At 38.3% G+C, this 27,454-nt stretch overlaps 1 protein-coding gene across 3 annotated transcripts in view; it reads left to right on the forward strand.

Annotated features, from left to right (window-relative positions):
* Nucleotides 1-19,341: 19,341 nt before the first annotated feature.
* Nucleotides 19,342-27,454, forward strand: part of LOC128818176 (dapper homolog 3-like) — a 35,065-nt gene continuing 26,952 nt past the window's right edge. For all 3 annotated transcript variants that reach the window (XM_053997280.1, XM_053997288.1, XM_053997272.1), the window contains exon 1: nucleotides 19,342-20,020. In XM_053997280.1, the coding sequence (XP_053853255.1) occupies nucleotides 19,532-20,020 (489 nt within the window). In that variant the 5' untranslated portion in view covers nucleotides 19,342-19,531. The remainder of the gene's footprint in view (nucleotides 20,021-27,454) is intronic.

The raw sequence follows: 27,454 nt of genomic DNA on the forward strand, positions 1-27,454 counted from the left end.
TGTGCTATTATTATGGTTTGCTACACTTTCAAAGCCACAGGTACTCTTTAGCTCAGTCTGAAGAGAAAAACTGGGTTTTTTTTCCAAAACTTATTCTTTTTTCCAGCACATTTTTTCTGGTCTGCATTTCCAATTTGAGCTGTGATTTGTTTGGTGTTGAAATCTTCAGCTGAGGCAGCTGAAAGGTGAACATAGTGACACATAAGGTGTGTGCCGAACTTCAGCCACACTCCTGATGTGCAGTATACTGTGTGTGAGCACACAAAGTAGGTGCAGGAACTCACAGGTTGAGTATTTGGTTTATATTTATGGGTTGTCAGCAATCGTATTAGATTATACTATCACATAGCTATCATGTTATTTGGCAATATATTAAGGCCTGAAGGGAGCCTACAAGAAACATGGAGAGAGACTATTTGCAAGAGCATGTTGTGATAGGACAAGGGGGAATGGCTTCAAACTGGAAGATAGTAGGTTTAGGTTAGATATTAGAAGAAAAATTCTTTACTGTGACAATGCTGAGTCACTGGAACAGGTTGCTCAGAGAAGTTATGGATGCCCTGACTCTAGAAGTATTCAAGGTGAGGTTGGATGGAGCTTTTAGCAACTTGTTCTACTGGAAGGTGTCCCTGCATATGGCAGGGTGTTGGAATCAGATGATCTTTAAGGGCCCTTCAAGCCTAGGCCATCCTATGATTCTACGTATGATTTTTCTCCTCTTGCCTTTGTTCTTGTATGTGAACACCAGCAGTAAAATGTGAGTTGAGCAAAAAGGAATCAACAAATGAGAAAGACAAGGAAGTAGGGATTTTGTGGGTTTTTTTATCCACTTAAAAAAATCTAATGAATTAATGAACATGGCACAGCCATAATGGCCATCTTACACTACAGAGAGGAGGGAGGTACAAGGAGGCTTTGTACAGCTGACACATACAGGCAAAATCTAGTTCTAAGCATTCTGTTTTCAGCAGCAGTTACATCTGTATGCTTGTCTGGACCCTCCTTGCTCTGTCTGCCCAAAGCTGCTGCCTGCAGGAGATGAGGTGGCTCATGAAGTCACTTTTGCAATTCTACATAGTTAAGACATTGATAAGTTTTTCTTCAAGTCTTGGTCACTCCACACTAGTAGATGACAATGGGTGAGAGCCATGGAGTTTTTTGCCCTTTCAATTATGAGTGACTCTTGTAGTTATTCCTGTTTTGTCCCACAGAGGACCTGAAATGTTCTGTGCAAGTTCTTCTGAGACTGCTTTGGTATTTACTATGCAAAAGGCTGATAAGTAACTGCGAGAAACTCATTATATGCAGGAGAAATAAATTCTGTATATCGTCCCAAGCACATTAATTTCAGATGCTCTAGTTGATTGCAAATGGCTCATTACATCACTGGACTCAGTAACAGGCTATAACATTTGATTAATAATTTCCTGAAACAGTTTTAGTAATTTATTAACACTTTCAAAACTATTTACAATGTACTTTAATCGTAGAAGCATCAATTTTATGTCACAGCTGAATGGAGGCTTCTACTTAACCCAAACGGAATAATTGAATAAATTGTATCTTTTCTACTAGGTTCAGCATTTGTTCTTTGTCAGCTAAATGTTTTTTCTGAAAATTTATAGATTAATTGATTAATGAAATTGTTAAAAATAGAGTCTTTAGCAAAGATAACATCCTTCACTTTTCAGGAGACTTTCACTTTTATTCTGAATGATCTTGTAAATGGAACAACACAGATACTTTTAAAATTCCTTGTAGTGTTAGCCTTTTAAGAAACCTTCTGCATTACATAATCAATTTTGTAGTGCTTATCAAAACAACTTCTAATTTTTATTGCTTTCAATAGGAATAATTTTTGCTCAGTTAAATGGCTTGTTTAGGGATGAACATTTATCTCCCATTAGCACCAACCTTCTAACACTAGGCTTTGGGGTAATATTTCTGTAATCTATTTTGCTATATATAATTAGTCGAAATAACTTTCCATTTCTGAGATTATGCGTTGTTAATTATATTTCATGTCTGGCAAGTAGCATCACAAGTGGCATCAGCAGAACAGTGTTTAAGGGACACGTGAAGATAACTGTCCTTTCAATTTCTTCTAAAATACCTGTATTGAGTTTAAGCTCTGTCAAAACAGAACTACTGTACAGAACTATGGGCAGTGAGGGAGGGAATGTAATTTCTTTTTTACCATTGACTTGGAAGAGCAAATTGCAAATTACAAACTACTGATGCAGTTTCCATTTCTCCACCACCCACCCTTCTGAGCTACTGATGTTTACTAAAATGTATGACTGCGCATTGCCTGTCTTCAAATAGCTGGGAGGCCATTGCCATCAGACCTCGTGGACTGCCAGGTCCTGGGTGATCAGCTGGTGGGATGGGAGCTGCTTCATGTTCTCCCTGAGTTTCTCTCTGTAAATCCCTAATGATGGTGTGTTTGTGCCACTCACAGAGTCAACTGAGAAACAACTGCTTAATTCTTTGGTGAAGATTTAAGGAAACACCCTCAGCCTTCCAGATAAAGTTTTGGAGGCAATCCCCACTATCAGTTTCGACCTTTCCCTCAATGCTTTTTTATATATAGTGTCCACTGGCTTTCTTCTGGCTCTCAGAATAATTATGTAAATATATGGAAGCCCAACCCAAAACATCACAATTAGCTTCACTGGAATAGAATAGAATTAAATAGAGTAACATTTGAAAGAAACCAACAGCGATCATCTAGTCCAACTCATGATACTATAAAAGAATATCATAATTAGAATAAACCATACTTATTTTTCTGATCCAGAAGGGCAAAGGGAGCCAAACTCATCCTGCAGCAAAGAGCCTGCACAAAGTCTGTGCGTCCTTATGGCTGTGCAGGCCTGGCCACTATCCCAATGGAGGTGAATTACAGTCAGGAACAATAAGGGGTTTAGTTTTTTGTGACCTGCTGCTGCAGCCTTGTTTACTTGAACATCCCTAGGGACTCTTCAGAATAATGTTCTGAATAAGTTTCATTAAGTGTGGTTACATCCATGAGCTTACGCTGTGTTAGCAATAAGAGCAAACTGTGGGGTTCCCTCTGTCAGTGATTTCTAAAGGTGCAAGAGAGAGACTGCACCTGCCAGCAGAGGCTTGAGAAGTCTCTCATTTACAAACAGGTTTCAAGTAATGAAACTAATGAGTTTATTACTCTTAGTAAGCAATTCTGAAAATCTAACCATTCACTTTGCTTCCTGTATGTTTGCTTCCTGTATACTTAGATGCTCAGATTTTATATTGCAAAATTCAGCATGTATGAGTCACCAAGCTTTTGCAAATCAGTGCTTCAATTTTGCACATTTGGTGTACTCTGCACCTCATAGGAGAACTTTAATACAAGATTGTTTTTTGCAGAGATGGTCCAAAGTTATCAGAGTTTATATATTTACTTGATGTGTTCAGGAATTTTTAGTTATTTTAAGGAACTTTTTCAACATTTTAAATAGTATATCATGTGAGTAAAGAGTTTTTCTCAACATTTAAGATTTGCTAACCAGAGAATATTAAAATGGTGATCTGATCATATGCTTCTTATAGAATTTGTTTCACACATTCCAAAACAAAGCAAGCAATGAGGGAAAAAAGAGAGGGCAAACTGATGTTAAAGAATGAGTATAATGGCAATTAAAAATTAGGCATAAAATATGTAATAAGGAAAAGACTGTTAACATTATATTTATGCAAATTAAATGTTTCTAATTCTTGTCATATGTCTTTCATTTTAAAGGTTATTTGCCTGATTCTATGATTCAAGTGTCACAAGGTCTGGCTGTAGCAGCTTTGACAGCTCTGTGTGTCATAAATATATAATGTAACAAGGAAAGGTATCTTCACTGTTGAATGAAAACATTAATGTGTCAATACTGTGTATGAATACTGTTTGACATTTACTAGTTTCAAAAATAAAATACACAATATGCCTTGAAAATATGGTATTCCTATTTTTGGAAGATACTTTCTTTGTCTACAGGAACTCATAAATAAACGAAGGAGCGCAGTTCCAGAGTGCATGCTAAATGGTGCCTTCATCATTAAGATAGATTTTACTAAAGATCACATAATCTGTATGTTTCCATATGTTTTATAATGCATTTAAATATTTTTTTCTTTTTCTGGTTCTGTGTATTAGCATATGCAAGAATAAATTTGTACTGAAATAAATTGGAATATGAGACAATTTGCATGTAGAAGGAGGAAAATGCCCTTATTATTTTAATTCTTTTTTTTTTTACATTCTGTACTAGCCACTTTGTTAGGAGATATGCTGTCTTCTCCAACCTCAAAATGTATTAAATCTTAACAATGAAAAAAGAGAATTTGCCTTATATTCAGAAGTTTTATTTCCTCAAAGCTCTTACAGGAGTATGGCATATAACACATTTTTACCTCCATAAGATATACAGAAATCCTGGTCCAATTTCTCCAGTATTGCCTCTTTGCATGCACAGTCATTTGAATATGTCTTTTTTTAATTGTCATTTCCATCTACAGATGGTGCACCTCATATCCAACTGGCACATACATACGACACTGCTTATATACAGTCTGTGGCTTATCCCAGTAGAGAGGAAATGATGGGCAAACCTTTCCACCACCTCCCAATAACTGTAATGACATTAATGAAAAATGGATTGACATATCTTTAAAAATTTGGCCTTGAAAGTAACAGCTTAATTTTTCAAGCCTGGTAATTTATGAAAGCATTTGCTTTTACAAAAATGAATGCAATTGCTACTTTTTTTTTTTTACAGTGGTTTGAAAAAGTATAAACAATTTACAGTGCCATAAACTCCTAGATGCTAGACATCTAAATATTCTTAACATTAATCTTAATGACATAGGCTATTTTCTAGAGCTAGGCTATTTTTTAGAGCTATCCTTTCCAATTACACTCACACAATAGCAAGGAAACCTCCAAGTTATCTTACTTTGGAGTAAGATAAAATAAAATATCATAGTTTTTATTCCCAGAATGAGCATGTATAAGCCCAAGATCAGCTCTCACCAGGAACTTGAAAGGTAACTTGAAGCGCAAGGTAACTTGAAGTACTTCCCTACTGGGAATCCTCTGGTTCCACAGCAATTCTGGAGAGCATGACATGCAAAAGCAGAGAAATAGCTGCTTGGTTAATCTTTTTCTCATGTGTTTTCCAGTAAAGATATCTTTTGTGCTGGATATATTCAGGTGGTTAATATTTAAGAAAAAACCAAGAGAGTGGCTCATGTTGTTACTCTGACTCAATGATGAGAAGTGCTCTCGTTCCCATTGTGCTTTGATTGTGATACTGTTGCAGTTTAAAAACACAGCAAAATCTTAGGAATTCTTGAAAACTCTACAATGCTGAATTAAGCTGTACCCTGTACATTAACTTATATCCCACAAAATATATCCCACTAATTTGGACACACTGCTTTATATTCCATTTGAGAGGCAAAATAATCTGTTCCCTTAATTGTTACTTGCAACAAATAGTTCTAAGATTTTGGGGAGGTGCTTTTTTGCATATTTGCTCTGATTTGTAGGCTCAGGTAGTATAGTAAAAAATGAGTGTGCTGCTCATTGGGTCTGGAAATAAGGTCTCTGTGAGATCATAGCAACAGTGCTGGAATTGTGAGTTGATACTACAAAGTGGGCAGTTTATACTCCAGTATAAATTAATAATTTCAAAAAATCTCAGCATTTTGCTTCAAGTTTCTTTTGCTCTTCTCTGTCTCTGTGATTGTTTTTACATCTGAGGAATTTAATTACTTTATGGTTTAGTTTGGTTCCTATAGCCAAATTCCTAATTGAGAGTACCTCCATAAAAGAATATATATTTTGAAAGAACAAGAGCAATCCTAGCTTATCTCAGGTTAAAAAAAACCCACTTTTTTCGTTCTGGAGTGCTTCCAGATTTGAAGCATGTTTTGGAATATTACATTTGCAATTTGTGATCATTTTGATCTTATTTTTAGTAATAAAATTGTGCTTAAATCTGCTGATCACAGCTCAGGTTTGGTGCTGGCCTGACTTCACTGTTGCCCTGATTTCAGAGGTCTCCAGTATACCTCGTCTTCAGTTCCCAATCCCATGAAATAGAGATAGTGACTTGTAGGTGATCCGTGATGCTCTGCAGACCTGAGGACTGCTCACTTTGGTGCTTCCTTCTGCCTCTCTCCTAGCAGGAGACAACCTGCTCTACAGACTGCAGAGCACTAGTGGCTGCAGAAGTGATCAAAATACAAATGAAATGCAGCAGATGCAGAGCTGGAGACCAGGGCTAAGATGCTAGTGTGTCATGCATGGGAATGGCAGGAGAAGGGTGCTGGGGTGGACAGCAGGATATGGGAAGATGAGAAAAAGACTCAAGCAAACAAGACTGTGATACTGTGCATGAATGAAAAAGAGCAAAGGTGCAGCTGGGATGTCAGACTGCATGGAGGTGCTGGATGAAAGGGAGGCAGACCACAAAAATTTGAACCAACTCCTTTTGGCAGGCCCTTGATCACTACACAAGGTCATTTTCTTCCAAAGTGCAATTTGCTTCACACAAGGATAATTTCCTTAGAAGTGCGATTGATCTTGTTAATGTGGTTTTAGCAGCGTTTCAATTACTTCATACCAGTAAGACTTTGGGTTTTTTTCTGGAGTCAGACATCTTTTCCAGAAAAAAATGCAGCATTTATAGGTGTTTCATTCATAAAAGTATGAAGTACACATATTACAAAGCTCATATCTGCCTCTTTTCAGCCTCACAGACTACACCTTTTCAGGTGAGAGACAGGTGGTTCATAAGGACTAACAGGTGTACCCAAGTATTGCCACCTTCATGTTACGGGCAGCCCTTGCAAACACTGTGCTCAAAGCACTTCAATCATTTCTCCATCATTTTCACCATTCAGATACTTCACCAGGATCCACCTCGGGTACTGGCAGCTGCATTCATGTCATGCATCAAAGAAAATTTAGCCAGGACGAGAAGTGTGCAACAAAAAGAAAGTTAAATGGGAAACATTTTCAGTTGAAAAACTAATTCCAAGCTATGATAACAGTTTTCGAATAACCAGTCCATTAGGGCTAATCAACAGTTTGCTATGGGCAATGTTGGTAGAGTTTCATGGGGTACCCTGCATCCTGTGGCTTGGTGAGTGCCTCCACTTTGACTGTGCAGGGAAAGGCCAAACCAGGCAGAGCAGTAGAGTCTTCAGTACCTGCAGCACTCATGAGAGCTGCACTGAGATGCACTGCTCTGGAGACATGCAGACACTACACCGGGCAACCAAGTGTTAGTGTAGGCTGAGACACAATTGCACCTTTTATCAGGAAAGAGACATTCGTGTGGCTTTGGACAGCTGCTGAATCTGTCTTTATTAACATGGTCCTCAGCTTAGAATAGCATCATGCTGCCTGCCTGGGCTGTGCACACCAAGGTGCGGTCTGAGAACCTGAACCAAGTGTTTCCAGATCTCCAAAATCTACTGTGCCCAAGTCTGGACATACCTCAGGAAGGTACCTTAGCTCTTCCAGGATTTCTCCTTCCTGTAGACATTATCTGGCTGCATACAAAAGAGCGCAACAAGATTCACTGGTGACAAAGGCAAAGACAGCAGAGGGCATGAGCTGGCGATCTAAGTTCCTGGGGTCTGGTCTTCATAATGGTGGTCTAACATTAAAAATACATATATTATCCTAGGAAGAGGGAATGGTGCCCAGAAGTTCCTCACTCCTATGACTTCCCCAACCACAAAAATACAGTGTCTCCTTTTGCCAGACAACCCACTTAAGGCTTAAACTCTTTTTGGCATAGTTTTCTTGTAAGGTACCCTCACCCACCAGTAGGAAGATTATTACTCTGAAGGTAGAATGGTAGATATGAATTTTGCCAGCCTGAGAAGGAAGTTGTTTCTGGATTTCTCAACCCATATGGTAAAACCTAGGCTATTGTATTGAAGGAGCTGCCCTAGCTTATGCATGAAAAGAGGACTAGTTCACTGCTGTCAACACAATGGACACACTGGAAAAATCAATAAGAAGTCTCACTGATTGGTCTGGTCAGCTGTGGACAACTCTGGTGCCACCAGAAGTACAAGTCTGGACACTAGGTGAAAGCAAATAAAAGTGTTTTAATACCTAAAGTCATGAACAACTGCCTAAACCTTTTACTAGGTGTTGGAGGAATTTCCTCTGCCCACACAGTTGTCAAAAAGGACCAAAAAAAAAAAAAAAAAAAAAAGGTGATGTTTAACTCTGCAGTATGTAAAGTGTTTCTGCATCAGTGATTTCTCCCCCATGGAACACAGCAGGTAAGTCTTGGTGACAATCAAGCTTAAGCTTTTTTTTTCTCTTCAATTTCCTGGCATTTGCAAATATAAGATAGGTACTTAATGTTATATTAACATAGATTTTTATGTGTCAATTAACAGATAAATTCATTATGAAAACTCATTTAGGAAAGGGCTGACACCAGACAAAGCCTTGAGGCAGCTGTGGAGCGCCGGGGTGAAACATCTGCTCCATCAAATTGCACTCAGATGCTCCCATTTCTCGGCTGTTCACCCCTGCTCCACAGCATCTCAAGCAGCCACTCACCTCCTCAGGACATACAAGTTCGGACACAGACCCACACAAAGGCCAAATGTCTCCATCAATTCTTCCAGGCATAACCAGCTAAAGAAAGTTGTCAAGATATGCAACCCTTTGACATCATGAAAGAAAAAAAGTCTGTACAAGCTATATGCCATGTTCATTTTTCATATGAGATTTGCTTTTGTTGACTTATTTACTCAGTACTGAATTTTACAACCATCTCAAATATTGAATCCACTTCTGAAACCCACCTATTTTCTATGTTATGGACCTCATTTGTTATTTTAGCTAATGCGAAAATGCCTTCCATTACTAGCTGTGTCGCTTCTCATGACATAACAGGAATTGACTCAGAAAGTAGCATATGCTGTTATCACCCATAATAGATCAGCCACATCTCAAGGACTGGAAGCCAAAATTACCATTTGGCATGTCTGTAAATTCAAATATAACGTCTGTCCCAAGTTGGAAATTAGTGGAATTTTATCTATTTTATAGATATATATCAAAGCTTTCACTACTGCCATAAGAGAATTTTCATTTAGTATTTGTTTTAAAGAAATTCTCCATGGGTGTTTAATGTTGTTGAAGAGCTCATCAGGCTGCAATTTGTAAAACACATCTCCTTCTGCCTCTCTGCAGATTGTTTCCTCCACTTTGAGGTTCAGTGCTTCCAGAAACATAGAGCTGGGAGAAGTTCCTGAGAAGCTGCTTCTCTGTTTCCCTGTCCAAAGGCAGGACCCACTAAATAATTTCTAACAGTTATTTCTCAACAAAATAGAAGGCAATACTAAAATATTTTACACTTATATACATCTTTTCATATATGTGTAGTGTACGTCAAAAATTCTTCTCTATTTGTTGGTACTATTTACCTTTAGTTTTTAAAGGGCCAGTAATACAGAAAAAGGCAATTATTGAGGATGAACCTTATCTGAACACTTTCAGAACAGAAAGCTCCCTGACAGCAGTCAGATTTCCATGCACATACATGGCAGGATCAGGCCTTTCATGAGTAGCTCAATTCCTACCTGTAGCTGGGGTGCGTTTTCAACCAGCACACAAGCTCTGGTGGGGATTTTTCACCCAATTGTACAGACTTTTTTTTCATCCTCTGCCACTCATGTTTTTGATGAGGATTTCTTTTCAACAGCTATGGTTTCTAAAAGGGACAAATTATGCGTCCAGTTCTGCAAACCTGCCTGCAATGAATGCCTTTAGAAATCAGTGGAGCTTTCACATGGCAGATGGCTCCCTAGGATTGAGCTCTACATAATTTTGCAATATTTTAGCTGGGGATATTTTAGTGGCTTTTTCCCTATGCATGACAGCATGATTTGCTAGCTGCTAGAAAATGTCATCAGACCCTTTCTCATTCCACAGTGAAACCTTTGGATTTGTTTTGAACAAGCAAAATTGTTTTCTTTCCCTATTGTATGAGACACTCCTATCCAATGAAAGATATTTCTAGATAAAAACAGTGACAGTAGAAGGGTAGAAGGGTAAACCAGCCCTGTTGTGATTCAAAATAGATGTAAAGACAAAAGAAAGGGAAAGAGGTTTTGCTAAAAGTCTTTAAACAAATGTTCTATCATGGAAAATGCTTCCATCCCCTAAAATTTTTGTGGAGGATTTTCTAATTATTTCATTTGTGGTGTCATCTGATTTCTCTTACAATGCAATAAATGCAAAAATATGATAAATTCACCAAGTTTAGCTTTTTTGCATTTGTTCAAAACGGATTAATTCAATGATTATTGCATGTCTGTCCACATCTAGACTGCCTCCTACAAAAACACAGCAAAAGCAAAATTAATTGAACAAGTTAATTCACTATCCCTGGCCAGGCCTGTATCTGCACACAAAGATTACAGTGGATTATTTTACACTAGTTTTGCCAATGGACTCTGCAGGGAACATTCTCCTTCAAGCTGGTCACACAACTGGTTAGGGGTAACAAGACATGTTCTAACCAGCTACTATAGTGCTTAAAATGGACTTGCATGTCCAACTGATGTTTAAATTCAAAAGACCTGTCAGTGAGTGAAGTAAAGGTTACCCAGCTCCCTGGGCTCTCCATAGAATGAAATAGGAGCCCTATTTAGACAGTTTACATTTCCCACTGTGTGATTCCCCTGGAAGATATATGTAGCTATGACTTACCATCTCTGGCTAGTAAGACTGATTCTACTGTCAATTTTTTGCATTTTTTTTTAAATCATAGCATCTATGTCTCTATTCTGAAGCAAAGCAGATATTCTGAATACATCTCACTTCATCCTAGAATTCATAGTCTGTAATATCATTTACAGCACACACAAATACACAACTCCTTTTGTAGTTTTCTCCATTCTGATCTTGTGACTAATTATTAATTTCAAATGTTTCTACTTGTTTTCGTAAGCCATTCTTTCTTCTTTGACCATTCAGTATGATGGCTACTCAACAAAACTAAAATTAATGTGGCTTCCTTGTTTCCTTCTTTATACAACAGTGTAATCAATAATATAATCTGACTTGTAGAGACAGGAACTGTTAGTTAACCTTCCTTGCTGCTCTTGGCTGAACAGTTGCTGGGCATTGCAGCATGTAAGACATTGTAAATTATAGAAAAATAGTTGCTATCTTCAAAAATATGGTGATACAGCAGTCATTTTAACAGCAAGATATTTTGATTCATTGTTCACATTCACTGTTCACATAATAAACACTTCAGGACTTGAGTCTGGGCTATTGAAGAGGGGGTTTTTGTTAAAAATAATTCTTAACCATTGTACCAATGGTATTCTGAGCCAGACACTTGATCAGAAAGGTGTGGAGCCTTGGGAGACTATTCAGACTCCCACCTGAAATCTCCAAGCAAATTTCATGTGCTGTTCTGCCTGAGCATGGAAATACAAATGGGAAAAAAACTCACTAAGAAAACAGCACTAGTCATGGTAAAGAATCATGCTGGTCTTTTGTTTTTTTTTCTGGTTGGTTTTTGTTTTTTAATGATATTGTATCAGATGGACAAGAAAAAGTTATAAGAAAAGAGAACGAATAACAAAGAATTTGCTTTGGCACTTGAGAATCATGAATGTGTTTTGCAACTGGTAACCAAAACAACTAGGGAGGAAGAGTGCTCATTACTGCACCAGTGATAACAAGTGCATGAAGAGTCAGTAACAGTACATGAAGAGTCAATAAGACCAGATTTAGAAAATTAGGGAAATGGGACTTAAGGAAGCACTCTAAGGCATAACATGCAAAGCTATTTTTGCTAATCAAAGAGGCATTGCAAACTTGGCTGACATTTGCTTTAATGAAAGACTTTCATTTTTGTCCAGCTCCTCCACAGAGTTCAAAACTGTGTAGCTCAACTCTAAACTGTCTAGTATTTTGTGTTGAAGCTCTGAACTTCTTTGTCAGCAGAGAAATCAATGGATTTTGCATTCCCATTTTTCAAACTCTGTTCTGCCAGTGTAGGTGAGCTCTTGCTTACAGTCACAGACTTGTAGACCTATGCTAGTTCATGAGGATGAAAGAGGAATTAATTTTGCTATAGGATTACTACATCCAGCTTAGCATTCTTTGTACAAACTTACTGAACCAGACCAGTAACTTCCTTTATGCATTCACTTCAAAACATTCCCATTTCCTCAATATATAAACACTCCCTTGATATTTTGGAGGAATGTGTTTCTTGTCATCTAAGTAGAAATCTACACATACACATGTACAAGATACTAGAAACAGGCAGTCTCTTGGTCTCCTTTTATAATCTGAAAGATAAATATATATTGGATTACAACATTAAAACTGATATATCCATTTGAGTTTTTCTCTTCTAGGGTCCTTAAAAAGTTCAGTTAGCCTAACTTACATCAGAATTCAATCACAAAGCAGAGAAAATAAGGAATATTTACTATGAGAAGTTATGTTTCTTGAAATTGTCATCATTTTTATTACAATTTTTTTGTGGCGTCACATCTGGAATAAAGGCAATAATGTTGTCTTCTCCCATCTGAGATTTGAGGGGAAGCAGGTCTTACCATGGTAAAAAAGGCACAGCATCCCTGAGATCAGTTTATCTGCCATTAAAAAACATGATCAAAAAAGAGCTGTATTTATGGACTGAATCCTTAAGAAGGGTTGATGTGCTGAGATATTCCCTGCCTTGCCTCATTGGTGAATTCTGATAGTACCAAACAGCATCCCAAACCAGAGCTGGTTAAAGAGAGGTAAATATGTAAGAAGAGTATGTAAAGAGAGGTAAGTATGTAAGAAGAAATTAATTCTTATATTTTATTCTGGAAAAAAGCCTTTATTTTAATTCTTTGAGAAGGGATTGAACAGGGAAAATAAATTGCTTTGATTAAAAAAGCCCTTTGTTCCACCAGTTATACTGATTTGGTACCTGAAACATGAAAGTGAAGTCCACTGGTAACAGAAAAAATATCTAGTTTTTATTTGAATTTTTGCACTATTAATTAAAAGGATGAACATTTTAAAATTATTTTAGAAAAACTTCATGTGAATTGCAAAATTGTTTTTCACTGGGGAAAATATCTTGATGGAATGTTGCCAATTTAGCCTGATGTAAATGAGAATGAAATCCTTCCATGTTGCTAGTGAATAACAATGATGTAAATGAAATTATAATCTATCAGGGAAAAGCAAGTTTAATTTATGGGAGATAAGAGCCTCAGTGACTGTTCAGTTGAAAACCCTTAACATCCTTCCAGAGGCTCAGTCTGAGTTGCATCCAATGTTTTAGCTGCAAGATACAGATTTTAATGCACAGATTTTAATTTTACAGATTTTAATTTTAACTACAAAATACAGATTTTAATTCAGAGGATGTAACTGTCTTGACCAAAACTTCTGTGGTGCTGCATTTCCAAGCTGTTATCCACTCCAGGAAATGCTAACACAGGCAGACTGTGAATGGCTGACACGCTTTTAATACTTTGATGCCCATTAACTTACACTGAGCTGAGCTATGTTTTTTTTGTTTTTTTTCATTATCCATTAACAATAAACAGCAACTCAGTTAATTAATCCATGCATTTCATGGACTGTCAATATTGAAAAAAGGTGAGTTTTGGTCAGTATTTTGCACATAATTCTTACTAACACTTGAACAACAGACATGTAAAGTTTCTCTATGTCTTTGATAGTGATTTTGAAGAATGGACAGCTATGCTTGAACTCTATTACCAGGAATGAATGCAAAATAAAAATGCTCTTAATCTAAGAACAGAAAATGCTCTATTTACACAAGATGCGTGTAACAATAATATTGATTATGTAAACAAGGCTATTATTATTAATTCCAAAAATTTGTTGGTATTTAGGGAGATTTCTGCTGAAAACTATTTGCATTCAACTTACATTCAAAGATGTTTTAAAAAGCTGAACTAAAACTGAATAATGAACTCTAGGGGCATTTCACTGCCTAACCAGACTTGTGACTTGCTGAGAGAAACAGAAAACAATTTTATGAAACAGCTTCCTGATAAAATTGTAATTTCATTATTCTCAAATCACTGATTCTAAGCAAATGTACCATGAAAAAAGTAAAAAAAAAAATTTATTGATTCTTTAATTAGTTTCATTTACTACCCTATTCAAATACATTGAATATCATGCTATATGTAAAGAAGAATTTAATATAGCATAAAGTCCAAACAAAATATCTAGAATAATAACTGGAATCTCAAGAATCTTTATAATTTGAAATAGAGTGATTTTTTTTTTTTTGCTAGACTGATGTTATTGAGATTGGACTACACTAATAATAACACTACATAGATTACCAAAATAGATTGCTTTAACCAGCACATACTAAAGATTTCTGGATTTTTTTTAAATTAATGAGAAATACCAGAATTTCATCTCTCCCCTTAATTTAATTCAACGGAGAAAAAAAGAGAAATTATCACTCAAAAATTTCAGTGGCACTATGAAATAACAGAAATGAAAAACTAGGCAAGTAAATACTGGGAAATCTTGGTCTATGAGGCTGCATGAAGACTGAGATTTCTTATTATATTAACAAATCTGAATATGTGCATATGTTAAATAAAACCAAGGATTTTGGCCTGACAGTTAAAATATTTAGGGTTTTATTTTTGAGGGTTCAGGTTTGTACTGTCTTAACTGGTAGAGTATATTTATCACTTTTATGAGGGCACATAATTTATACCTACTTTTCACTTGACCTAAGCCACTAAAGCAAATGGATTACCATCAGTTCAAGTCGGTTTATACAAAGACCCTTTTCACTGACAATGCACTGCTTCAGCACAATAACTTAACAAAAGCTCCACATAAACGACTTTCTAGTGTATTTTTAGGATACTTCGTATAATTTTGATCTACTTCAGTACACTTTGCATACCTCCTCTGTGTTTATATTATTTGAGTTTTAAGTACAATGAACTTTGTATAAAACTACAGAGGAATGAAATAGGGAATTAAAGAAAAAAAGAGAAGAATCTCTTCAATGCTTTCATTTGTGGTCAGTCACCACTGTACTCCCTCTCATTTCTTTTGAGATTTGTAGCCAAGCCGAGATCTACGGCCATCTGTTTTTAATCTCTATTCAGGATGATAGTCTGTGGATCAATGAACTCTAGTCCACAGTCTATAGAGAAACTGCAAATCTTTTGGGGATAATTTCCAGAGGATAATAATATTCACAAGAGACTTCTTTTGCCTTCCTTATCTCCAACTACAGTTTTTCATAAAAGAATGGTATCATAGCTGCCTGTTCCAACAATTGCTTCTATCATGATGCATTATTGCCAGTGAGCTAAACAATTGAAGTCATAAATCTTTGAGCTTTTAGCTCTGCTACCACTGCCCAAAAGAGATTTTGTGAGACACAAGTGAGCTAAAGAGAGTCAAGTGACTAAATGCAGAACAGTGAAATGGGACAGAAAAGCTCTCCTTCTAATATATTGTCTGGATTTTCTTGCAAGAAAACATAGCATGAAATAAAGTTCCTTTGCAAGTCTGAAATTAAGCACAGTGCACTTGCTTCAGTTAATGCCCATCAGACACCAACCATACTGACAAAAATGAGTAACTCTACTAACTGTACATTTCATTGAGAAACACATATGAGCAGAAAATAAAAACTACTAGTTCCTTTCCTGGTGCCCATTGACTCAGCAACTGCTGAGGGTAAAATGCACAAATGCATATGCTAAGAAGGGTTAATCTTGCTGGCTCTCACACAGTTCAGTGCTGAGTACTCTCCTACACTCACATGTCTGTGCACAACCTGCAGCCATCCTGCCAAAGCCAGTAAACACTTGGCTTTGCAAAACACTGATAGGGTCTGCACTGCTGCTGCTTCTCCCCTCCTCATACTGAGGAAAAAGTGGAGAGAGCATCTGAGACTGAAGGAGGTTCAAGTTCCCCAATCCCAAACTGAATTAACTACTGGACTGGTGGACAGCACAATACTCTTCTCAGAGTTGGCTGAAATCACCAACTCTAAAGGGTCATTACAACATAAGCAGGTCCATTCCTTGCAGAGGGGCATGAGGGCATGATAAATCAGCCTACCAAACAGCTCCAAAGAAAAAATAAATAAGCAGCAGTCCTTAACCCTTAGTTCTCCCAAATGTGCTTTGTTATTTCTTTCAGATATCTGTCCAAAATGAAATTGGCATAAAATCAGGACATTCTTTCTGATCTTAGATTCAGGCCTCTTATCTGTATTGCATCACTGCACTTAAAAATTACATCCTTGCTGATGTGAATATCCATCTTTTCAAATTATTGTTCCGTATGTCATGTAAGCTGCATTCTTATCTCTCTTGAGAAAAAAACTAAGCTATCTTTTTCAGATCCTTGCAACATTTTTTTAGGATGTTGAGATTCTACATTTTAAATATGAACAACTGAATTCTCTCCCTAGATAAATGCAATTCCCACTGAAATCAATTAAAGCTATCTTGAAATCTCACGAAGTACCCTGAACTTTATATCCATTTATATCTTGAAAGTAATTGGACATATATCATGTGAATTGTCTAATGGAAAGATGAATCACCCCCAGTTCAGTATTTGGAAGGAGAGTTTGGATACTTGATACACAGCTTTTCACTTCCTGTAAATTTTCAGAACCACAGCTTCTCTCTACACCTCCATTTGTATAAAATATTTCAATTTCATGGTGCTAATCCTCTTTTTTTGTGAGTGTTATTTCGATTTCTTGCCAAGAAAGGAAGAACTATGGGGAAAAAAAATTAGTTCTTAACTGAGTCTATTCTCATATAAAATATTTCTACTCTACAATATTATGGGGAACATTTTAAAACAAAACAGACTTTATAAGAAAACTGGAAGGCTACGGTATTAACCTGAGAAGTATTTACAAGGAAAATGACTACAGTGATGGAAATTCCAGTTGTTCCAGACTAGTTCTTACCCCATCCAAGTCAATAGATTTTTTACCACTGATTTTTGTGCTGGACAATTTCACTCTGCTCAAGGGTTGGGACTTCTCTCTTGCCAGTGGATTCTTCAGAGCATGTGAGAAAAAAAAATGAAATGGAATTTTCTTGAAAATATTATATCAAGAGTCCATAGTAACACTGATAAGCATGTTGCTTACTCTAAAATGACTTCTTAATTCCAAACCATCTCTAGTTTCCCTTAAAAATAATTATAGCATTATGCAAAGTATTCCATATTAATTGCAAAATATTTTTTCTGAAGCAATTTCTGAGATATTAGTTTCATTGTTTAAATACATGCATTTTCTTGGTTTTAACAGCTTTAATTGTGATTTTAATAAAGTTAGGCTAGTTATGGTTAGTTATAGTTAAGTTATGGTGGAAAATCCATTTTTAAAGACATATCTGGCTGGAAGATGTAGGCACAGGTCAGAAGCTATCAGAAGCCTTTTTAGATAGCCTGTGTGAAGCATCATTCTTGGGAATGGGAGTGTGAGGATAACTGGGAGGCAGCATCTGGAGCCAAGGACCAGGAGAAGCAGCTTTTCTGCCTTCCTTCCATTTCTACCACAGACCCAGCTAGCTTTAGCTTTACATATGAAATTGCCTTCCTGACAATACTTTTAATAGAAGAGCCATAAACTATTAATCAAAAGGTAATCAGAAAGAAACAGCATATTTTCATAGAGTAATAGTCTCTTGCTGGTGGCAAAGCTTTTACTAAAATGAGATTTATCTTCAAAGAAGAAGATACCGATCATACGTGATCACAATCACAGCACTATTTCTTTTACCAGGTGATGGACAGTGAAGCAATGATCTTGACTGATGGATGTCAGTACACAAGACAGACAGTGGTGTAATGCTTTTTTTCAATAGCAGACCCCTGAACAGTTCAAGTTATAATTGCCCCTTCTGGGGGCCAGAAAACTAGAACAGTTTTGAAATGAGAAAATAATGGGTATTTTGTCCATGGAACGAATTTTCCATTTGAAATACCGTGATTAGTCTATTTCTCAATCAATGGCCTTATAAGTACTCAATTACAGTGATTTTAAATTATTTCCTTTTTTTTTTTTTTTCCTGAAAGTAAAACTATTTCACTAATAAAGTATAATAGAGACTAAAGAATATTTTTTTTTTTGTTCAGCCTCAGAGTTTCACGCAAGATCCATGAAGTGTTTCTATGAACACAGAGTATTCCTGCTGCAATCACCTGCTTGTCTATTTTTGGGTGTTGACTTCATTTGTCCACAAATTACCTACTGGGTCTTCTAGCTCCCCTCTCCTCTGGCTATAAGAACCTCAATTATCTCTTAAGATCAGTGATGAATTCTTTGTGTATCTTAAGAGATGGGGGATCTCCCTTCTAATCTCTTCTTCGGGTACAGCCCTGCCTAATCTTACTTGGTCATCCATTTGCTCTTTAAAAACATCCACAGTTCATTCATTCTTTCTCAACATATAAAGTATGTGAAAATGCAATTTTTTGAAGAGAGGTGAGAAAACCCAGGTTTCTTTAATGTTGGCAATTTTGTGCTGAAAGCTATAGGTAGGATATCTTATTCAATAAAAATGGTAAGAACTCTAGGTATGGCTTTCTTACCCCTTTTCATTTTTTTTCCATTTCATTTTATGTCTTACTCCTGAGAACTTGTTATATCTCACAAATCATGGGATCTGCTCTAAATATTGTGGTTTATTAGCTTTCCAAAGTTCTGGGCCTTTCTGCCCTAATGATGATACAAGAATATCAGGTAAAAGTGATTAAGCATTTTTATCTTTATTTCTACTTCTTTAATTAATTTACTGGGGATTTAGAAGCTGTGAAAAAAAAAAAAAAATCCTGCGGCCTGTTAGATATGGTGAGTTGGGAGCCCTACAGAACACATGAGAAATTACACTCATATCTATTTTCACAAGTTTATTTGGTTGGCTTCAAGTCCTCTCTACTTTCAAAGAAAAACAGACACAGAAATGAATAAAGCATTTTTAAGTTTGTAAAAAATATTTTGCAAAATAGGGTGCATGATAGGACTGGCACTGTCTGCTAAATGTAGATTTGTGCTGTGGGTACCTAATGAAACAGTGCTGCTAAACTCAGTGCTTACATTCCCTTAGAAAGTGAGGAAAAAAGAATAAGGGGCTTTGAAGACCTCCAGAGGCAGGTAGGTCTTTTCTGGCAAGCTGAGGCATCTAAATGACGACTCCTCCTCCTCTCTTGGGGCCTGAAGGGGAATCTGGGGTTTTGATCACTGATCATCCATGATGTAAGACAGTCTGTGTTCCCATCTCCGGTGACCCCCTTGCCCGAATACTGCATCCCTCTTGCTCCTGCTGTGAGGAGGGGAGGACAAGGGCAGGGACTTTTGCCTTTCACTAGGAATTTTCTTGGCTCACATCTTGCTCTCTGGTTCTGCTCTAGTATCAACCGCAGCTGGTATAGGCTTCTGTTGTTGGTAGCTTTGCTACCATGGGGTATAGGGATGGATCGAAGTTTGGGCATGAAATGAGGAGCTGGGACACAGATGAGAATGAAAATGGAACTTGCTTTCTATTTTTATACCTGTCTTTGCCGCCTTGCCCGGTAGGATTGGCCATGTCGGTGTTTCGGGGCCCCATGGAGCGGCTGGAGCGAGCTCTCCCGCTGCCCGGCTCTGCGGGCTATCCCTCAGCAGCTGCACGGACACCGCTCCTGCCCGGGGGCTCGGGCAGCTGCCCAGCCCCGCAATGCCGCGGTCACCAGCCGTGTCCGGCTCCTCCCACGGGCAGGGTTGCGTGCGAGGGCGCCAGCACGGAGCCCCTCGGCTGCCCCGGGGCGGCGCTGGCCCGGCCGCGGCCCCGGCGGGCCCTGCGTGGGGCGCGGGCCTCTCCTGGCACCGCTGGGAGCCGCCCCCGGCCCCGCGCTGCGGGCCCGCTTCGCCCTTCCTTTGAAAAGAAAACCGTCATCAAAACCATTCGGGTGAGTCAGCTATTACAGCACTTAATTCCCAAATCCATGCCATGGGTGATTTAGAAAGGACAATTAAAAAGCCAGGGAACGCTCTCTATGGCTTTTTATTATTTTTTTTTTATCAGCCGGGAATACTGCCTGCCATCCGCTGCACTAAAAAAAAGCCTTGATACACAAACTGCAGTCGTTTTATAGGTGCCTGCTTGGGTTCCCCTCTTCTGCCCCAGACTGTCAGAAAATATTTTCTTTAATATAAATAATAGTTTTATCTTATTTTTATTTTATTTTATTTTATTTTATTTTATTTTATTTTATTATAATTTTATATTTTATTTTAGTTCATTTTATTCTATTTTGCTTTGACTGTAGATTTAGGGCTGGATTGAAAATAATCAGAGAATGGCAATGAGACAATCACCTAGTGTGAGATCAGCCCTGACTTGCTGTGAGCTTAACCACCCTTCTCCTGGGTAAAGTAAAGAGCAGCAGGGATTGGGAATGAGCCAGCTCCATCACAACTCTGTTATTATGCCAGCAACCCTAGAAAATAATTCTCTTCAGGACTGGGACCAAGGCACTCTCACCTTGCCTGTCAAAGACAAAGAAGATAGGACTTGCAATTAAAGTGGACACAATTCTGCTTTAATATCTATTAATTCTGGAGTAACAAAGCTAAGAGTAGAGTGAGGAAAACAAGAGGCACAGCAGAATTAACAAATTAATTTTTTGTTCCCATGTTGTCCTCCTGGTGGCTCAAAACCAAGGTAATACCATGCTAATGTTTCTTTTAATAGACACTGCATGAAACTCGCCTGTTCACACCCTGCAGTATCTGAACAAGAACCTGGCCCAGATCGTATGTTCTGTGTCTCCATCTGTGCTGATGGGTCAAACTGCTCTGTGAAAAGAGCTCTCCAATAGCTCCTGTATTCAGCTAGTGAGAATCTGAAGTGCCAGGGATTTGGATTGAATTCAGCTTTCCTTTTGATTCAAAAAAATCCAGACAAATTCACAACTGAAAACCTTCCTGTCTTTCCCAGGTTAAAAAGGAGGGTGAGCTGGAGTAGTAGGTGGGAAGGCCTTTGCTCTCTCTGATGGAGCAGGGCAGGACGTGGCGCTAGAGCAGCAGGAGCAGAAGATGCTTCTCATGCTGCAGTGAAACTTAGCAGACAGAAGTTCCCCCAAAAGAGGAGATCTAGTCCACAACAGGGGTCCCTGACTGTGCTGTGTCCAGTATGTGAGCCTTTGTGAAAGCACTTTTTCTCTTGTTCTTCACCCCAGACAATTCATGATGCTCCCTGGATAGCATTAATGGAGTTGTATTTCCTTGCATTTTCCACAACTGCCTGTTTTTCTACTTGTCTCTCCTTTTCCGTTTCCTGTTGGCACTGCATCCTCAACTCCTAACCTCTTACACACATGCACTGGATTTTTTCACTTGCTGGAGGAGGTGCTGCACAATGAGATCCATGTAGTGAGAGTTCAACTGCTACATGTCAGAGCACGGCATATGCTAGCCAGTTTTCTCACCCACACCCTTCTCCGTGGGATTTCTCAGCACATTTGCTTCCCAGCTCCTGCACTCAACATGTGCTGCAAAGTGTAGTGGAATATCTGGGTCTGAGGCCCTGCAGTGTACAGGAGTACTCTTCCCGAGTCCTTCTTGTATTAATATTGCTGCCAGTGAAATCTGTGGCATTTTGATTGCTTTGGAGCTCCAGTGCTGAAACGTATTGCTTTCTGCCTACCCATATGACTTTCCTTTCAGCTTTTTGTCTTCACATGAAAGAGAGGGCAAAAAAAAAATCTTTTGATGTTTTTTGAGAATATTGCAAGATATTCTCATGAAAACACCATTTCATTTGCTCAGGCTCTTGTTCATACAGACTTTCATGACTTCCAGGATTGACTATTTTAATTTGTTCCTGGTGGTGTTCCAGATTGTTTGCTAAACTGGCTGCAGATGGTTTTGAATGTTGCTGCTGCCAGAATTGTTACTAGGACTTGATCTGCAGATCATATTTCTCTAGTCTCACGTTCCCTCTACCCTGGTGCCTGTTAAGCAACATATGGCTTTAAAATTCTTTGCTGACTTTTAAAGCTTGCGCTGGCCCTGATTCTTTTTACCTTCCTGGCCTTATAATGCTTTAGACTTTGGCTTAGGCTCATGGCTTATCTGATGTAATGGCCACTGACAGTTCAGAGCCAGCATCCAAAAAACAGGGTCGGGTATTGCTTTGGGTTTTGCTCCTTGTCATACTTTTCTTTCAGTGAAATGAAGGGAGTAGATTTTTTTGGTTCTGTCTGTTGCCTAATATTCTAATGATTATTCCAAGATTTACACTAAGCTTTTCTACATAGATTTACGCACAGATGCAGACACACACAAAGTCAACAGATAACCACTATGCTCCTCCTTTAAAATTTAAAAGTGCAAACAAAAGAAGCTTGATTCCCTGCTGATGTACAAGAGAACTGGTCTAATTAATTCTGGAGAGCCACTTCCTGAGGACATTAGGTGAAAGGGGATAGGTCCTTGTATGTGAATGGCATGGAAAAATTTGGGAACATCACCTTCTCTTATTTGCCTGCCCTTCAAATATTTTGATTACTGAAAGCTAAGGAGTGTCACTCTTAACTGTCTATCAACGTTGTGTTGCCTCAGCTGAAAAGGAAGTATGCAAGAACTGCCTTGCATGGGTATATTTAATCACACAATGTTTGATTCTCCCCCTAACTAGTGAGACCCTGCTGTTGGATTTGATCCCTGCTAGATGCAGAACAAAGGACAATAGAAGGGGACTGGGTTCTTTTCATCTGTCACTGAATGTGCTCTGAGAATTATTATTAATAGTGATACAGCCCAAATGCAGAATGGGTGAATGAAATCTATGGGGATTTTCTCAGTGGCTTTATTAGAGCCCAGGCTTTAAGGAACAAGGTGTGGGGAAGCAGAGTTGCCTTGGATTGCAATGTCGGCAAGTGCGTAAAGAGTTCTTGCTGTAAGCAACTTAAGTGAGGATTGCTGTGGGGGTCACTGAGGTGCAATCAGGGGTTGCCATAGGTTTAGATCTCCTTCCAGAAAGCCAGTCTGCAAGCCCAACCACTGGTATTTATTCTTCAGGGGTTAGTTCAGGGAGAGTTCCTGTCTTCTTGATATCTTTGAGCCCTCTCTGGACACTGAGATGTTTGTCTCCATGTGGAAAGAATTCACAGTGCTCCCTTCTGCTCCCACCTCAATCTGCAAGACTGCACCAGGACCACCCCAGTGTATCCCAATCCTTTACCTTCACTGACTGCAGTGCAGTTATTTCTGAGAAGATATGTACAAGTTTCTTTGTCCTGACTAGTTCTGAGTTTATGGATTTCTTTTTCTTCTTAGTCTGTCTCTTGGTGAGGTCCTATGTATTTTGTACTTATTCCTTTTCATTCTTTCAACAAAGTAGAAGGTAGAACACAGGTTCTACTTTCCCTATGGAAAACTATTCCAGACTTTTTTGCTTCTTTCACTTCTTTCAGAATTGACCATAGCTGCAGATTACAAAAAAATCTAGAAATTAAAATTAAAAAAAAAAAAAAAGGGAGGGAGGGAGAATTTGACTGGGAAAAAAGTGGGAAAAAGAAGAAAAAAAGGAAAAAATAGAAGAATTTAAAAACTTATGTCCATCACCATTTAATCTGAATGTATTCTGTGTGTTTTGCTTTTATGTTGTTCTGTCAAAAAAAGGGGGGAAGGAAAGGGAAGAAAGTGTGGACATATCAGCACTTCTTCATAAAAATCCTTTTCTCAAGAGAGTTGTATATTTTATGAAAGAAAAAGTCAAAGTTCAGATTACTTTTTGGATCATAGAATATATTAAATTTATTCCTGTGTGGTAAATTCATCATTCATTCAAAGGGAGAATTGTAGTACTCTATAAAAAGTTAAGAGTGCCCTAGTAAGGTTAGAAAGTATTGAAAAGCAACTGTAGCTATAAGGCGGGGAACACAAGACAAAGGACATGGAAACTCATTAAAGTTCATGACAATTTACTGCCATGATATTGAGGCCAGATGACTTATGGTGTCCTCAGGTATACAGTCAGGTCAGTGATAAGGAGAAATCCGGAGTTACTTTTCTCCTGTGTGTGCATTCTAAGACTAGTGTGGGAACATGACGCACGGGACTGCAGTCAGATTTTTAAACAAGATATTGAGCAATTAGAAAAAATTAGTTCTGGAAAATAAGGAAAAAGAGTAAACAATATTATATGAGAACTAAAGAAGTTACTTTTCCTTCACAGACTGGAAGCACAGTGTGTTTATTCAAGTGAAAAGGTGGATCTTGAAGTAATCAAATAGATATGGCCACAGCAAAAGTTACGGCTGGAAGCTCTGGCCAGATGAAGTCAGAAGAAAACATGTAACAGGCCCTGAGCAGCAATGGCAAGAAACTAATGCAAAACCATACCAAAAAAAAAAAAAAAAAAAAAAACCCAAGTGATACTGCCTAAACAAGTCTAAATTATTTTTTGAGAGACTTGTGTTCACACAAGTTTTACTTCAGTCACACATATTACTGAGTTCACTCACTGCATGGACACTGGATAAAATGCTGTGCTCTGAGATGTTCAGGAGAACAGACTGAAAGAGATGTTGGCTCCTACTTGCCTTAAATTTTAGCAAACTGGGAGGTCACTTTTTGGATCAGTCTAGGTTTCTGGTACATCTTGCTTCACACAGAAAGGTAGAACAACAACCCCAAGACATGACTTGTCTTTGCATTTTAATAGGGAAAACAATGAATATCAGTATTTTTACAGAACTAGTTAAAATGCATTTCAGAGATGCTTTCAATTCCTTTGATTGAAGTTAAATTTCTTAACAGCTCCAAATAAAATTGTTTCATTTTAATTTATTTACTTGAAGATTCTGAGTTCAGGATTCAGAGGGACTTTGATTCCTCACAGGAATTGTAGTTCAAATGCAGCATCCCCATTTTTCCTCAGTGGTTTGGAGTCCCCAGTTCAATTGGACCTGGTCTGATCTTTCAGCCTCAGGAATGTCTATGGTGTAACTCAGACAAGGAAGCTTTTGCAGAGAAGAACTAGAGCATGTATTATCTGAACTAAACTGCCATGAGCCATTTCTTTGACTTTTGTGACCGTGAGGTAAGGTCTAACTGACCTGGTCTGAAGTGTTTTAACCAGCCAAGTGTTTTTTTTGGAGTCAGTGTTGCCCAGTGAAGATTCAGAAACTTCAAGGAATAGTATTGTTTCCTTGCAGTAAAGTTCAGTTTTGCAGAAAATGCATTTTATATGAAAAAGCATTTGTGGAAATTTCCTGACTAGTTTTATTTAAGAACTAGAGAACCACTTCTTAATTGAAAGGGGGATAATGCCAAATATTAACACCCCCAGGGACAGCAAAACTGATTAAATATGTGTCTAATGTTCTGTTTTTAATCCAAAGGAAACTGCTTCGATGGCATACATGTTGTTTCAAGTTTTTTTAATTTTCCTGAAAAAGTGTCTAAGTGAAACAGCATGTTCTTTATGCTGGGTCCCATTCCCTCCGGTTACTCTCATCGTGCTCACAGCACATAAGTGCTGCTCTTTCCTCTGAGCCAGCAGCATGAGGGCTAGAAACACCAGTGAGGAAAACACTGCCTGTGTGCCTGACTAACTGCTGGGTTGTGAGGTGCAGGGATTGGAGACATGAGCTTTCTTAAAATTGTTCTACATTGATGTGTCCCTTCCTGAAGTTACTTCTCCTATGAACAGCCGCACTTGATAAAATGAGTGGTGGAACACTAAAAATGGTAAAGTTTTCATCTCTTTTCAAAATCACAGATTGAAGTTGGCAGGACCTCTGGAGGTCTTCTGGTTCAATTCACCCCACTCAAGCAGGGCCACCCACAGCCAGTTGCCCAGGCCCATGTCTAGATAGCTTTTGAAAGTCTCAAAAGAGGGAGACTTCACAGCCTCTCTGGGCAACCTGTGTTAGTGCTTGGTCATCCTGACAGTAAAAGAATGTTTCCTGCCATTCAGAGGTAACCTCCTGTGCTTCACTTTGTGCCTTTTCTTCTGGTCCTATCACTGGGCTCTGCTGAAAAGATCCTATAGCTGTTGATAGAGTCCCCCTTGAGCCTTTTCTTCTGGGTGAACAGTCCCAGCTCTCTCAGTCTTTCCTCATAGGACAAATGCTCCAGATGCTTAAACATATTCATGGCCGTTTGTTGCACTCTCTCCAGTATGTCCATGTCTGTACTGAGGAGCCCAAAACTGGGCACAGCACTCCAGGTGTGGCTTCACCGCTGCTAAGCAGAGAGGCCAGATCACCTCCCTCAACCCGTTGGTAATGGTTTGCTGAATGCAGCCCAGGCTGCCATGTGTCATTTTAGCCACGAGGGCACATTATTGCCTCATGTTCATCTTGGTTTCCACTGGGACCCCAGTCCCTTTCGCAACACTCATTTCTAGCAGGGATGCTCCCAGAATACAGTAGTGCATGGAGTTGTTCTTTCCCAGGTGCAGCACTTTGAACCTGTCCTTGCTGAACTTTTTGAGGACTTCCTTATAAAACTAGGTGTTACCTTTGCTATTCAGACACAAATTACATTAAAAGAGAGTCGAAAATTTAAATAAAATCATTCTTTTATCAATACTTACAGTTTATATATATACCAGCAGCACTGGCAGAGTCATTAAAGTATCCTACCTCCTCCCATACAGTTCTACCTTCTCTTGAAAACATGTTGCTGATGTGTATACTTTAACAATTATGAAAATTGAATGAAGTGGAGATATTGAGGCTACCCTTAACTCTGGAATAACATTACAAAAGCTTCCAAATCTCTGCTGCCAAGAGAAGAAAGAAAACATCTTGATTTTTATCCCTTGACTTACTACCATTGCTGCACATGCTGAGAGCACAATGTTCCATCTCTGAGAAAAAAACACATCTCTGAAGTGCAGACCTTTAACTTACAGACAGTGATCAGATGGTCTATTGCAATACAGCCAGGTGACTGATCACAGTCAAGGTTGCCTTGGTAGCTCTAGCTTTTCAATGATTTTAAGTCTGTAGGATGAGTTGTAGCAATGTTACTGTAATATCATCTGTTTTAGTGCTTATTAGGCTGCATCAAACTGCATGATTTTTCTTGAAAAACATTGCATATTTATAGGTTTGTGCATATACAGTTTTTTGAAATTAAATTTGTAACGTGAGCAGCTGATATAAATCTAGGTGCAGTGCCACACACTTCATGGTACTTTTATGGTACTTACTTCCAGGAAAAGCTGATGAATAATTGCAATTCTGGCAAATACATTTGCTTAGATGACTCTAAGGCTGAAAAATGTCTTTATAATCTGGTGTTAAATACCATTTAAGAAAAAAAAGTCTCATCCAAAAGTCATGCACAAATGTAGGCAAAGGTTAAATCAAATCTGAACCTCT

Source organism: Vidua macroura, chromosome 1 (assembly GCF_024509145.1).
Source record: "Vidua macroura isolate BioBank_ID:100142 chromosome 1, ASM2450914v1, whole genome shotgun sequence".
Classification (NCBI taxonomy): domain Eukaryota; kingdom Metazoa; phylum Chordata; class Aves; order Passeriformes; family Viduidae; genus Vidua; species Vidua macroura.